This window comes from Zootoca vivipara, chromosome 13 (genome assembly GCF_963506605.1).
Source record: "Zootoca vivipara chromosome 13, rZooViv1.1, whole genome shotgun sequence".
NCBI classification, from domain to species: Eukaryota; Metazoa; Chordata; class Lepidosauria; order Squamata; family Lacertidae; genus Zootoca; species Zootoca vivipara.
In genome coordinates, this window is record NC_083288.1 from 5808275 (window position 1) to 5823160 (window position 14886).

General features: G+C 46.0%; 1 protein-coding gene across 13 annotated transcripts in view; it reads right to left on the bottom strand.

Moving 5' to 3' along the window:
- FHOD3 (formin homology 2 domain containing 3) overlaps positions 1-13422 on the bottom strand; it is a 310284-nt gene extending 296862 nt beyond the window's left edge. For 7 of the 13 annotated variants that reach the window (XM_060282210.1, XM_060282206.1, XM_060282209.1 and 4 more), the window contains exon 1: positions 12733-13422. In XM_060282210.1, the coding sequence (XP_060138193.1) occupies positions 12733-12903 (171 nt within the window). In that variant the 5' untranslated portion in view covers positions 12904-13422. The remainder of the gene's footprint in view (positions 1-12732) is intronic. The other 6 variants (XM_060282216.1, XM_060282215.1, XM_060282214.1 and 3 more) reach the window with 2 other exon arrangements.
- Between the last annotated feature and the right edge of the window lie 1464 nt (positions 13423-14886).

The window sequence follows — 14886 nt, forward strand, 5'->3', positions numbered from 1 at the left end:
CTAAACCACTGAGCCTAGGGCTTGCCAATCTGAAGGTCGGCGGTTCGAATCCCTGCGACGGGGTGAGCTCCCGTTGCTTGGTCCCAGCTCCTGCCAACCTAGCAGTTCGAAAGCACGTCAAAGTGCAAGTAGATAAATAGGTATCGCTCCGGCGGAAAGGTAAACGGCGTTTCCGTGCACTGCTCTGGTTTTGCCAGAAGCAGCTTAGCCATGCTGGCCACATGACCTGGAGCTGTACGCCGGCTCCTTCGGCGAATAACGCGAGATGAGCGCGCAACCCCAGAGTCGGTCATGACTGGACCTAATGGTCAGGGGTCCCTTTACCTTTACCATTAAAGCACTCCCCAAGGACACCAAGCTGACTTCTGAGTTTCTCTTTTCTAAATTAAAACTAATGCACTGCGTTGAAGCAAGTCAAACTCTGTTTTGGTGATCAACAGATTAGTATTTAGGAAGCGGGGCGAGTTACTATGAAAGACTATGGGGGAGGGCTCCAATTATCTTTTCTAATTTGAGCTAGCGGGGATTCTAGATTAAAAGCAAAGGAGAGGGCCTGCAGGTTAAGCTTAATTGCCTCCGGTTTTTGACATGCAAGTCCTTGCAAATGCCTCCAGTTCTCATGTTTAAAACTGTTAGCTTAAACTGTGACAGACTGAATGCAATAAGCAAGTTGTAAATAAGAGTAAAAGATTCATACAAAGGCAGGATTGTTTAACCATCTTTCTTTCTTTGAAGAGGTTCTGCACAGACTAGCAGTTTAGAAAAACAGAGCAAACATTTCAAAATGGTAACAGTTCTCCGCAAGAACATTCAGTCTGTCATCAGAACTGCAAAGGTTGCATTATAGCAGGCAGGAGAGCTTTATTAAGCAAACAATGCTCAGTGTGTTTCACCGCCTGATCCTATGCATACTTACGCAGAACGAAAGTCCCACCAAGTTCACTCTTAATAGAACAGTGGAAAGTTAGGAAGTTTATAAATGGGAGTACAGCACATTTTCCCACCTTAAAAACAAAACAAAAACAGAGACATTTATTTTTTTATTATTAAAAAAGAAGAAGTCTGGCCAGTTGGAGTCCTTAATTAAGGATTTTACGTGCCAAAAAGCCTACTTTCATTGTGGATCCTGAATCGGAGACCGTGGAGTGCAGCTATTTCAAACCTTGAGGGCAGAGAGGTTCAGAGATCCAAGAAAGACATTCAAACCTGCGAAGACTCATGACACAAGTAAGTTTTTAGGTCTTGATCGTGCCACAGGATTCCTGCTTCTAGAAAGGCTTCCCATTCTTTGAGGAAGATGTCAATGCTAGCGCCAGGTGTAGAATTTATTAGCGAAAGTACACCACCTCACAACAAAAAATCTTCCTCAAGGGCAACAGTTAGAAGTTCTCCTGTTTCACCGGGAAGTGGGTTCACGCACTCAGGATAGTAAACTTTTCTATTATTACAGTCGCCATCAGCTACCAATTTCAGGTTCACCTGCCCTTTAAACAAAAATGTTTATATATACACATTTTTATTGGTTTTTACATATATTTTCCAAACTGAACATCTCATCTCATCTCATCATCTTATACATCATTTTGGCTATTTTAGCCTGATACTTCCATCAACCACGTCTAATGATTTTCAAACCTCCTCTCTTAATCTTACATTTGTTATCCTAACTATTACTTTTAATAGTCAATAACTTAAAATCCATTCTCATAAATCTTTTCTGTAATATTTCATATAGTTCTTCTTGTACAAGCGTAGTCAGTTGATTACAATTGTCTTTCAAATAACTCGCATATTTACTCCAATCTTTCAAGAATTTCTGCTCCCGCTGGTTTCGAATTCTCCCTGTCGTCTTATGCAATTCTGCATTGTCCATTAATTTCATCTGCCATTCCTCTTCTAATAAAATATTTTTTTATTAAACCTGCCCTTTTGTTTTTACAGTAATCAAAAGTCAACAAAGGAGGCATGGCAATAGCGGCAGGAAGGGACAACCTATTTCGCCCAGAAGAAGAAGAAGAAGAAGAGTTTGGATTTGATACCCCGCTTTATCACTACCCGGAGGAGTCTCAAAGCGGCTAACATTCTCCTTTCCCCTCCCCCCCCACAACAAACACTCTGTGAAGTGAGTGGGGCTGAGGGACTTCAGGGGCTGCCAAGGTAGCAGGCAATGCATTCCTTGGAGGCCGGATCTGCTCGAGGCAGTTGCCTCACCTTGTCTCATGGGTGGGCCAGCCCTTTCTCTGCCTATGTGTGAACACCGAGAAGAGAAGTTGCCGCTTCCTAGACTCTATGCACAGTATACCCAGCCAAGCATTAAGGCTGTGATGCTCTCCACTTTCTGAAAATGCCATGTATCACTATGAAAAATGTTACACAGTGCCTTGCAATGAATGTAATATGTGTTTGTGCATACACACACACTTAAGAGATTGGATTAATAAGTAAACTATCAAATTCAACTAAGTTCAGGAAAGAAGCGTCAGATTGCAGGAGAGGGCTGCGAGGAGCAAATTTGAGATTTAAATACAGGTTTCAAATGCAGGCTTATGAACTGTGAGGTCAAGGTTTAAGAAGTTATCCTCCTGCTTATCACCTAATGGCACTAACTTCCACCAACAAAAATAAATACAGTACAATTGTAAAACATGGCAGTCTTGGTTCAGGCTGGCACGGTACCATATATGCAGACGCTGGGCGTGAGCTCACAGAGAAGAATCTCATTTTTAAAAAGACAAAAATCTCCATCTCCAATATGCAGCTTCCTGGATATCACCCTGGCAGTGGATACATCTGCATGCAAAATCACACTTTGTCCATGCAAAGCGGCACAAGTAGCTCAGTTTAATCACACACAGCAGCATCCAGTGCAAACATATGCAGGCATAAACAACAACAACAACAACAACAACAACAAAAACAACAACAACAACACAGCTTCATCTTATATGCCAACAGTACTACTTGGAGAAACCAAACCTAGCATTGGCTGATTGTGCTTTTGTCTAGATTACCATAGTATATGGAGCTGCCCTTGGAGACAGTCTGTAAGCTTCAACTGGTTCAAAATGTGGCTCCCGGGGTTTTGTATCATATTACATTCAACCCCTTCCAGCTTCACCTGCTACTAATCTGCTTTCAGGCTCAACACAAGGCTCTGGCTTTGACCTTTAAACTCCTAAAACGGCCAGAAATTTATTCCCCCGCCCTCCATGAGCCTAAGCAAGAGCTCCGACAGTAGTAGGGAGCATTTTGAGGAAGGTCTCTGATGCTTGGCAGGCAGGGACACAGGAGAAGCCTTTTATTGTAATGTCCAAGGTCTGGAACAGCCTCTCAATAGAGGAACACCTGTTTCTTTCACTGACTGCTCTTAAATGGTCACTGAATAGACTTATTTCAATGGATTCTTTTAGATTCGTTTAGGAATGGCTGTTGTCCATTTATTTCTGAGATGCTTTCCGTTTCTGAGACAATGTTTTACCATGCTTGTTTCAGTTTGTTGCACTACTGTTTGGCCTCAAGAGGCTTGCTCTTCTTTCATATATTGTTCATTTGGACAAATCAATTTTATCATTGCAAGCTACCCTGAAGAACTATCAATCAATCGTCAATGGTGACCCCTTTCCCCCCTCACATACTGAATCAACCACTCCTACCGGTACCCTTCTTGCATTTTAATAGACGCCATTTACTACCGGTATCAATTTGGGGCAACCTAAACCCCTCTTCAAATGCAAAATTTGCCGCTCTGTAATCATGTCAAATGGGACCCAGGTGGCGCTGTGGTTAAACCACAGAGCCTAGGGCTTGCTGATCAGAAGGTTGGCGGTTCGAATCCCTGTGACGGGGTGAGCTCCTGTTCCTCGGTCCCAGCTCCTGCCAACCTAGCAGTTCGAAAGCACATCAAAGTGCAAGTAGATAAATAGGGACCGCTACAGCGGGAAGGTAAACGGCGTTTCCATGTGCTGCTCTGGTTTGCCAGAAGCGGCTTTGTCATGCTGGCCCCATGACCTGGAAGCTATACGCCGGCTCCCTCGGCCAATAATGCGAGATGAGCGCACAACCCCAGAGTCGGTCACGACTGGACCTAATGGTCAGGAGTCCCTTTACCTTTATGCATTGTTACACACTACTGCAATCTCTGAGCTGTGTGAGATTCCATGGGTTCCAGAAGCTCACCTGGGGTTCATGTTTCATGAGAAACACCAGAGACTGTGGTGCTTTTATGATACGGTATATGGTTTATTTTTGACCCAGGTGGCGCTGCGGTTAAACCACTGAGCCTAGGGCTTGCTGATCGGTGGTTCGAATCCCTGTGACGGGGTGAGCTCCTGTTGCTCGGTCCCAGCTCCTGCCAACCTAGCAGTTCAAAAGCACGTCAAAGTGCAAGTAGATAAATAGGAACCGCTACAGCGGGAAGGTAAATGGCGTTTCCGTGCGCTGCTCTGGTTTGCCAGAAGCGGCTTTGTCATGCTGGCCCCATGACCCGGAAGCTGTATGCCGGCTCCCTCAGCCAATAATGCGAGATGAGCGCGCAACCCCAGAGTCGGTCACGACTGGACCTAATGGTCAGGGGTCCCTTTACCTTTACCTTTAATCATGCCAAATAAACAGTAAACTGCCTTCTAGTGATTCAGACCACTGGTTCAGTGTTGCCTATTCTGTCAGTGGTAAGACGTCTCAGTCAAAAGCCTTGCCCGAGATCCATCCTGAAAGCACAAGTGCCAGAGACTGAACCCAGGACCGTCTCATACCCTCCAACATCCCTCTGATGAAAATAGGGGCATCCCATTCCATAATGATAATTTTACTATTTATACCCCCACACATTTTACTGGGTTGCCCCAGCCACTCTGGGCAGCTTCCAACACATATAAAAACATAATAAAACATTAAACATTTAAAAGAAAAACACCAAAAACTTCCCTATACAGGATTGTCTTCAGACAGCTCAGGGGTTGGATAACTCCATACCCTCCAACATTTCTCCAATGAAAATAGGGACATCCTAAGGAAAAGTGGATCAAATCAGAAACCGGGACGGCTTCTCTAAATGAGGGATATCCCTGGATAATAGGGACACTTGGAGGGTCTGTGATCTACATGCAAAACATGCTCTGCTCGTGAGTGAAGGATATTGCCCATCCTATAGGCTGCAAAGCAAGCTCTGGATTGACGTGGGGGATGGACCACTGTATACATCACGGTAGAGCTGGATACTTTGCACATTAAAAATTAAGTGCATACTGCATCTGTCTTATCTTCACTGCCGTAACAACATGCAGAGCTGCGATGGGCTCTGGCCACTCAATGCACTTTTCCCACTGTGTCTGTGTCTGTGTGTTTTGGGGAGTGAGTAGTCACTTCACAAGTTACAGGGTTAAAACTGTTACGGGGGATTTTGCCTGCAGGCATGTAAAGTTGCTTCCTTTTCTCCAGGAAAGGCTATATTGTATCTATCGCCTCCCTTGCAAAGAAGGCCTGGCCAGATGCCTAGGCCAGGCATAGGCAAACTCAGCCCCCTCCAAATGTTTTGGGACTACAACTCCCATCATCCCTAGCTAACAGGACCAGTGGTCAGGGATGATAGGAACTGTAGTCCCAAAACAGCTGGAGGGCCAAGTTTTCCTATGCCTGGCCTAGATCATGACCCTTGCATGACCTTCTGAAGTGCTGCTGTGGCATATGAAAAGGGGCTCCTCGGCCGGCAAAATGATGTGAAAAGCATTGACTGGAGAGGGAAAGTCTGAAAACCAGGGTTTTAAACCATGCTATCACCCTCAGCCACATAAAGCCTCTTCCCAGCGGAGGTGACTCCACCCTCCTTGCCTCCTACACTGGAATCTCCCTCCCTGAAGGTAAAAGGTAAAGGACCCTGGGACGGTTAAGTACAATAAAAGGCAACTATGGGGTTGCGGCGCTCATCTCGCTTTTCAGGCCGAGGGTGCCGGCATTTGTCCACAGACAGCTTTCCGGGTCATGTGGCTAGCATGACTAAACCGCTTCTGGCACAACATAACACCATACAGAAACCAGAGCGCATGGAAACACCATTTACCTTCCCGCCTACCTATTTATCTACTTGCACTGGCGTGCTTTCGAACTGCTAAGTTGGCAGGAGCTGGAACATAGCAACGGGAGCTCACCCTGTTGTGGGGATTCGAACCGCCGAAATTCTGATTAGCAAGCCCAAGAGCTCAGAGGTTTAGACCACAGCGCCACATGCATCTCTCTCCCTGTTGCAACCCATTCTCCATAGCTGCCAAGTTATCCCTTTTTTAAAGGGATTTTCCCTTATGCTGAATAGGCTTCCTGGCGAGAAAAGGGAAAACTTGGCAGCTATGCCATTCTCAAAAGCTTCATTTCCCATATAGTATTTAGCTCGAACCCTGGTCCTTGTTCTTGACTTAAAACCAGCCTGAGTCTGTGCAGCTGAAGTTGTCCAGATGTCATCCCTCGACAAAAATACAATAGTACCTCCAGTTACGTAACTTATGCCACAACCTCTCTTCAATCCTCTCTTCAAGGATGTCTTAAGGCACTTACAGTCTATACCACGGGTAGGCAAACTAAGGCCCGGGGGCCGGATTCGGCCCAATCGCCTTCTAAATCCGGCCCGCGGACTGTCCGGGAATCAGCATGTTTTTACATGAGTAGAATGTGTCTTTTTATTTAAAATGCATCTCTGGGTTATTTGTGGGGCATAGGAATTTGTTCATATTTTTTTTGCAAAATATAGTCCGGCCCCCCACAAGGTCTGAGGGACAGTGGACCGGACCCCTGCTGAAAACGTTTGCTGACCCCTGACTACATAAACTTCAGGATGCGAAAGCAGCAAACCCGGAAGTATTTGACCGGGTTTCACCGTGTGCACATGCGCAGAAGTGGTCCTCAGGTTGCGGAAACCTCCGGATCCGACCAGACCACCGGAACGGATCACATCTATGGTATAGACTGTAAGTGCCTCAAGACATCCTTGAAGAGAGGATTAAAAAACATAAGAAGAGTCTGCTGGATCAGGCCAGTGGGCCAACTTGCACACCATCCTGTTCTCATGGTGGCAACCGAATGCCTCAAAGGGAAACCAGCAAGCGGAACATGAACACAACAGCAAAAGCCTCCCCTTCTGTGGCCTCCAGCCACTGGTATTCGAAAGCATTGCTGAAAGTAGCCCTCTCCGCCATGAGATTTGTCTAAACCTCTTTTAAAGTCATCCAAGGAGCGAGTTCCATAGTCTGCAAAGGATGTCTATGAGAGATGGAGAAAAAACATTTGAAGGGGATGCCAGGAAACAGGGAATTATGTTCACATGTGGTAGGGGTGTAAATATGTACAAATTTGGGGGGCAAAGTGTGTTTAAGGAAATAACAGAAATCACTTGGTTAAAGTTGACCGAAAGTCCATTATCATCAATTTATGGTGGGGTGGAAGGTTCGCAGGCTATATGAAGGACCTGCTCACAAATTTATTGACAGTTGCACAAATTATTATAGCAAGGAAGTGGAAGGGGCAAGCAGAATATAAAATGGAAGAATGGTATAATTCTGCTAAGTATAATTTCATAAATATATATTACATTGACACTTGCTTGCCTTTATCTCTACACTAAAAAGTCCCAAACACGACAACTATTCTTCTTAGCTGCTCCAGCCCCGTTTATTATTATTATTATTATTATTATTATTATTATTATTATTATTATACCCCGCCCATCTGGCTGGGTTTCCCCAGCCACTCTGGGCAGCTTCCAACAGAAATATTAAAATACAATAATTTATTAAACATTGAAAGCTTCCCTAAACAGGGCTGCCTTCAGATGTCCTCTAAAAGTCTGGTAGTTGTTTTTCTTTTTGACATCTGGTGGGAGGGCGTTCCACAGGGCAGGTGCCACTACCGAGAAAGCCCTCTGCCTGGTTCCCTGTAACTTGGCTTCTTCGCAGCAAGGGAACCGCCAGAAGGCCCTCGGCACTGGACCTCAGTGTCCGGGCAGAGCGATGGAGGTGGAGATGCTCCTTCAGGTATACTGGACCGAGGGCTTTAAAGGTCAGCACCAACACTTATCATTTCAGTGGCCCTTTCCTGAGCCTTTTCCAACTCTATAATATCCTTTTTGCTCTTGAGAGTCCCATGGACTGCAAGAAGATCAAACCTATCCATTCTGAAGGAAATCAGCCCTGAGCGCTCACTGGAAGGACAGATCCTGAAGCTGAGGCTCCAATACTTTGGCCACCTCATGAGAGGACTCAGCTCCCTGGAAAAACCCCTGATGTTGGGAAAGATGGAGGGCACAAGGAAAAGGGGACGACAGAGGATGAGATGGTTGGACAGTGTTCTCAAAGCTACGAACATGAGTTTGACCAAACTGCGGGAGGCAGTGGAAGACAGGAGTGCCTGGCGTGCTCTGGTGCATGGGGTCACGAAGAGTCGGACACGACTAAACCACTAAACAACAACAAATATCCTTTTTGAGGTGAATTGACCAGAAATTTACACAAATATTCCAAATGTGTTTGCACCATAGTCCAGATCCTCAGGAACAGAGAGCTACGTTTATCGAAAGCATAGTTGATGCACACACAATTACAAGGCCAGTTTTCACAAAGATTATGGCTTGACTCACTGCTATGCTACATGTTGTAGCTTTTGAAAGGGTATCAAGTGTTCCAAGGACAGTAGACTTAACTGCTATTTTTAACAAAAGCCTTGGCGCAACTGTCAGCTCATAAGAACCACACCACAGTGACAGCTTAAACACGCCTTTATTTGCTTGGACATACTCCCTGCCCGTCCCCCAGCTTCACCATACGTCTTGAAATATACGTCTACAACTGCCGAAGATTACATGACACTCCAAGCAGGTTGCTGGTAGGAGCAAGTGTTTCACATTGGCTCTATGGTGGGTCTCTTTTTAAAGCTTCAAAATCTCCATTAATTATAGTGAACTCGTGGGAGGAATGTCTGCCCTGTAAAGCCATTGTGGAAATGGAAAGCTATCTCTCCAGGAACTAGAAAAACAGTGCAAATTAATTATTAAGGGAGACACCAAGATGCATTCATTAGCACAGGTGCCAAATGCATTGTCCCAAACAGATCCTTCTTGAGATCCAGTGGCACCCATTCCACTCATTTCTTTCTCAAAGCACTCTAGCATGGAACAAATAGTCCAGCTATCAAAACCTCTGGAAGCATTTTTGTTAGGAATAATAGGAGGAGAGATTAGAAAAGAAGATCAAGTATTGTTTATGTATGCGACAACCGCGGCTAGGACATTGTTAGCTCAAAAATGGAAATTACAGGAATTACCAACAATTGAGGAGTGGCAGACAAAAATGATGGACTATGCTGAACTTGCTAGACTGACTTGCAAGATCCGCGACCAAGGTGAGACGAGGTTTCAAAAAGACTGGAGTAAATATGTGGACTATATGGAGAAAAACTGTAGATCTTTAAAAACACTTGCAGGATTGAAATAAATCCTACGAATTGACTAAAAAAGTCAAAAAGGAACTGCAAAAATGGAGTTAACAAGAAACCCGCAAGAAGGGGGGGGGGAGTTACAGCTCGGCAGAGCAAGATGTAAGATGAAAATATAAGATGTTTTGTATAAAAGATTGTTTTTTTATTTTAATTTGATAAATTGGAAAATGGAATAAAATTTATTTTTTTAAAAAAAAAAACCTCTGGGTTTTCAAACAGGTTCGCTTTAATTAAAGGGGAAGAAAAGGCATTTGGCATATTCTGTGTTCCAGGCAAAAAGAAACTGAGCACAAGTTTTTGAGAAGTATGAACAATGCTGGATGCTCCATTGCTTGCTACGAACATCCACAGAAGCTACCAACGTCCAGGAAGAGCAACTACAGGAGCCACGAGATCTCAAGTTGCCCTTGAGTGTTGCCTCCACTGACCATTAGACTTTCTGTCCTCACCTCCATGGTGCTATCGCATCAATACACCATTGCTCTACTTCTACACTAACCTTTTTACCAAAAGCCTCTCCCTGAATCCCTCAGGTACAGGCCTTCCCTACTGGGCAGAAGACAAGCGTTCCAGTTCTACCTCCAAACATAAATCTAAGTGCCAGAACTATTTTTTGCAAGCATACTGTATTACAGTATAGGCTCTCTCCTCTCCACCAGGGAAGGGTGGAAATTAATTTTGCGGATTCCTCCCTTCCACAAGATAAAGGAAGAATAGACTCTACATCACCCAAATTAGTAAGGTTTGAATCCTATAAGCATACATTCCTTGGAATAATTTCCGCTGAATTCATTGGGACTTGCTTCTCAATAAACATGCACAGGAACAAACTGCCCCCCACTCCTAAGTCCTCACTTAGGCACTCATTTCAGCTTCTACGCTATTAGAGATACAAAAATACGAAACTACTATTTTGCATGGACATATTACTGGATAGAGGAAAACATGACGTAAACAAGGTAATATAACCAATAACAAATGGGGAGAGATGACTACATAGCAAAACACACAGTATCAAACAAAAATGGCAATAGAGAGAGGGGTGCTCTTGGACATACAACTGTTCTGTAGATAATTACAAGCACACAATATAATAATAATGATAATAATAATAATAATAATTTATTTTTACCCTGCCCTCCCCAGTGAGAACTGGGCTCAGGGCGGCTGACATCAATAAAATTACAATAAAACGTAAAAGAAAGAAAAACAATTGATTAAAATGCGGAATAAAATACAATTTAGATTTAATTTAATTTTTTTAAAAAATGCAGCCTCATTTTAAAATGTCCCAAATCAAAACCATAGGGGAGGAAAAAACATAGTGGTCAGACTACGTCCAGCCCAAAGGCCAGGCGGAACAGCTCCGTCTTGCAGGCCCTGCGGAAAGATGTCAAATCCCGCAGGGCCCTGGTCTCCTGTGGGAGAGCGTTCCACCAAGTTGGGGCCAATACTGAAAAGGCCCTGGCCCTAGTTGAGACCAATCTAGCCACCTTATGGCTCGGGATCTCCAAAATTTGTGGACCTTAAGGTCCTCCGCGGGGCATACCAGGAGAGGCGGTCCCGTAGGTACGAGGGTCCCAGAATACTCCAAGGCACAGGATTTTAAAATGTGTGCATCACATTGAGATATATGCAAGAAAGAAGCACACTGGATAAAGAGTAAGACTTCACTGTCAATGTGATTGGCGCAAACTGGTTTAAATAAAAAGAGATTCACACCTATGTAGAAAGAGGTTTGCAGCAGTGTCCAAAAATATCAAATAGCCCAACACACAACACCTCTAATTTGTGTATGTTACATTGATGGTAGTGTCTTAACTTTTTTATGCAAAAAAAGAACGTTGATGATTTGCCGATCATATTATATAACTTGCATGCACACGAAAGCTCATACCAAAATAAAAACTTAGTTGGTCTTTAAGGTGCTACTGAAGGAATTTTTTTATTTTGCCCTAAGAAGATATGTGAAGTCGCTGTTGCTGTTCATTGCTTGTAAGTCCCTTTGAGATTCATTGAATGGCAAGTGGCACAGAAATACAAGGAGCCTATCGAGTGACATATATCACTGCATTGGAGTATTATTTTTCTATCAAAGTTTGTGAATAAAACTTTGCATTATATATAGCAGCCTGCTTGTATCACCTGTGTAGCAACCGTATGCCTGAGAAGGTCTTGTTCTCTTTTGGAAATATTGCAGGCAACCTGTGGATTGATCGCCACATTTGACAACAGATGTATACAGAGTAGAACATGGCCCCACATATCACAAGAGCAGCCCTGTTGGGCCATTCCAGAGGCCCATCTACACCAAGAATCTGGCCTCACAGTGGACAACGAGCCCATAAGCTGGATGGCGATCTTCACTGCATGTCCCACCTAAGCATTTTCTGAAATATTTCTCATACACCTTACACTTTGCATTTCTGGGTGTCCCAACTTCCACTGTTTCCATCACTCATCACTTTTCTCCTCCGGGATGTTCAGAGATTTCAAAAACACAGTGCCAAAATACAGGGTCGGCTCAAAAGCCTTGCCGCACTAAACCAACACAGGTAACAAGTCAGCAGGTGGTTCGGCCCAATATTCGGTACAAATTTGACACAACCTCATAAAAACCCAAGCAACCTTTCCTCAGCCAAGTGCCTCTGAAAAGCTTACAAGCAAGACATGAAGAGCATTGCCCTGCTGTTACCTGGCCACCTACTCTCTCTGTGGTCCCTCAACTGCCCTTCAAAGATACACTGTCTCTGAATCTGGAGGATCCATATAGCCATGATGACGATTAGCCATTGTTAGATAAACAAAGGCTCCGTGGTTTCCTTCCCCCAACCTCTTCAATGGCCATCACCACATCTTGAGGCAATGAATTCCACACGTTAATTACAGTATGTGTTAGGCGAAGTACTTGCTGCTAACAAATCTCACCTGGTAACCGATTTCTAGTGTTTGGGGAGAAGGCGGGAAAAAAGTCTTGCCCGTACACAAGCCATGCATGCACAACCATTTCCCCCAGCACAAGTCATTCAGAACATAAGCTCCTTGGGGTTAGAGAGAGAGAACGGGAACTTTTCCTTGCGTTACTCTGCAGAGCTCCACGCACACCAAGGGGACTTTAAGATCTGTTTGCGCGCACACTTTCAAGGGGGTGCACATTGTAGGGTCTTCCCTTCCTGTCTCCAGCCCGGTCCAGCATCCCGCAAAAACGACCCGCATTCTTCCCAGGAGCCCCTCCCTCCGCGACCCCCTCCCCCGTACCTTTTGCGGGGCTCTAAGCAGGCGGTGCACCCCGGCCAACTGGGTGCCCAGGGGGATATCCTCCCGGAAAGTGTAGAGCGGCGGCCTGGTGGGCTCGGGGAAATTGGTGCTGTTGAAAGGGTCGGTGTCGTCGAGGAACTGCACCCTGCAAACCAGCGTTGCGGTGGCCATGGTGCATCCATGCAAGGAAGGCGAAAAACCCAAGAAAGGCGGAGAGCCGAGCCGGGAAAGAAGAGCGCGCCGGGCAGCGCCAAAAAGAAACGGGAAAGGAGCTTCCAAGCGGAGAGAGAAAAGATCCCCGACACCCCGCTTTCGCCCCCAAAGTTGTTTCCAGCCGCTGGGTCGGCAGAGGAGGAAAGTCTGCCCCCTCGCCGCCTCACAGGAGCTCTCCAAGGAGCGAGAGGCTCAAGCGCGCGCCCCCGCCGAGCCGGGCGCCTTTGCGCAGCGAGAGCGAGAAGGCAGAGCGCGCCGGCCGACCAGGCGCCGGGGGCGGCCACCCGCGCGCCTTGCGCGTCCCGGCAGGACCAGGTCACCGCGGGCGGGGCGATGCCCAAGCGGCGCGCAGGGGCTCCGCGGAGAGCGGCGGGGCTCCGGATGGTGGTGGTGGCGGCGGCGGCAGCGGCTCCATTCTCGGCTGCGCGCTCGCCGCACCGAAGCGGGACGCGAAAGAAAAGGAGAGCAGTAGCAGGAGGAGGAGGAGGAGGAGAAGCGGCTGCTTCTGGGAAGCCTCCGCTCGTCCCCGACGCTGCCGCCGCACGAGAAATGCTGCTTGCAGGCAGCGCCCTCCGCTGGGCGCGATTGGGAAGATCCCACAGAACGGACCATCGCCTGGCCTTGCATGCGCCTCCATCCTTCCGAGGCATTGGGGGGGGGTGCGCTGCGTTCAAACCAGGAATGCGGGAGGCAGTCCCCACCACAGCCTCCAGCTAAGACCAGGACCGTTTACACAAGCGCCCTAAATACACAACAGCCAAGGGGGCCCAGAAAGCGGCCTTTAAAATTTAAGCAATGCGCAGGTGCCATGTATCGTCTTGTTTCTGACAATCCAATACAGTACAGTCATACCTCGGTTTAAGTACGCTTCAGTTTGAGTACTTTCAGTTTAAGTACTCCGTGGACCCGTCTGGAACGGATTAATCCACTTTCCATTACTTTCAATGGGAAAGTTCGCTTCATGTTAAGTACGCTTCAGGTTAAGTACAGACTTCCAGAACCAATTGAGTACTTAAACCGAGGTACCACTGTATAGAAAAGCAGATCTGGCCACTCTTTATACATGCTCCACGCTGTAACTTAGTATGGATATGGGAATCTAATGTGGGTCTACATGGGGCTGTCCTTGGACAGTGTTCAAAAAATGTAACTGGTAAAAAATGCTGCAGCCAAAATAATTTCAGTTACCAGTAAGTATTCTGACCATATCGCACCAGCAGGGCCAGATTTAGATTTGATGAGGCCCTAAGATACTGAAGGTAATGGGGCCCTTTATATGTGGGACCCAGGTGGCGCTGTGGTGGTGCTGTGGGTTAAACCACTGAGCCTAGGGCTTGCTGACCACAAGGTCGGCGGTTCGAATCCCTGTGACGGGGTGAGCTCCCGTTGCTCGGTCCCAGCTCCTGCCAACCTAGCAGTTCGAAAGCACGTCAAAATGCAAGTAGATAAATAGGAACCGCTACAGCGGGAAGGTAAACGGCGTTTCCATGTGCTGCTCTGGTTTGCCAGAAGTGGCTTTGTCATGCTGGCCACATGACCTAGAAGCTGTACGCTGGCTCCCTCGGCCAATAATGCGAGATGAGCGCGCAACCCCAGAGTCGGTCACGACTGGACCTAATGGTCAGGGGTCCCTTTACCTTTTTATATGTGATATTTTAGGGAGCAGGCTAGAAGGTGGGGAACATTACTTACATCATAGGAGCCTACACAACACAAAACACTCTTGCTGTATATAAATTTTATTTCATTTATTTTTTAACTTATATTTTGGAATTGTACATCCAGTTTTTTCCCTTTTTTTGGGGGGGGGGCAAGAGAGTGTGGCCCTAAGCTATAGCTTGTTTAGCTTATACGTAAATCCGGCACTGCACACCAGTCTTGTTCAAGTTACACTGCTTTCCAGTTTCTTTCAAGGCCCAGTTAAATGGACTGACTATTACC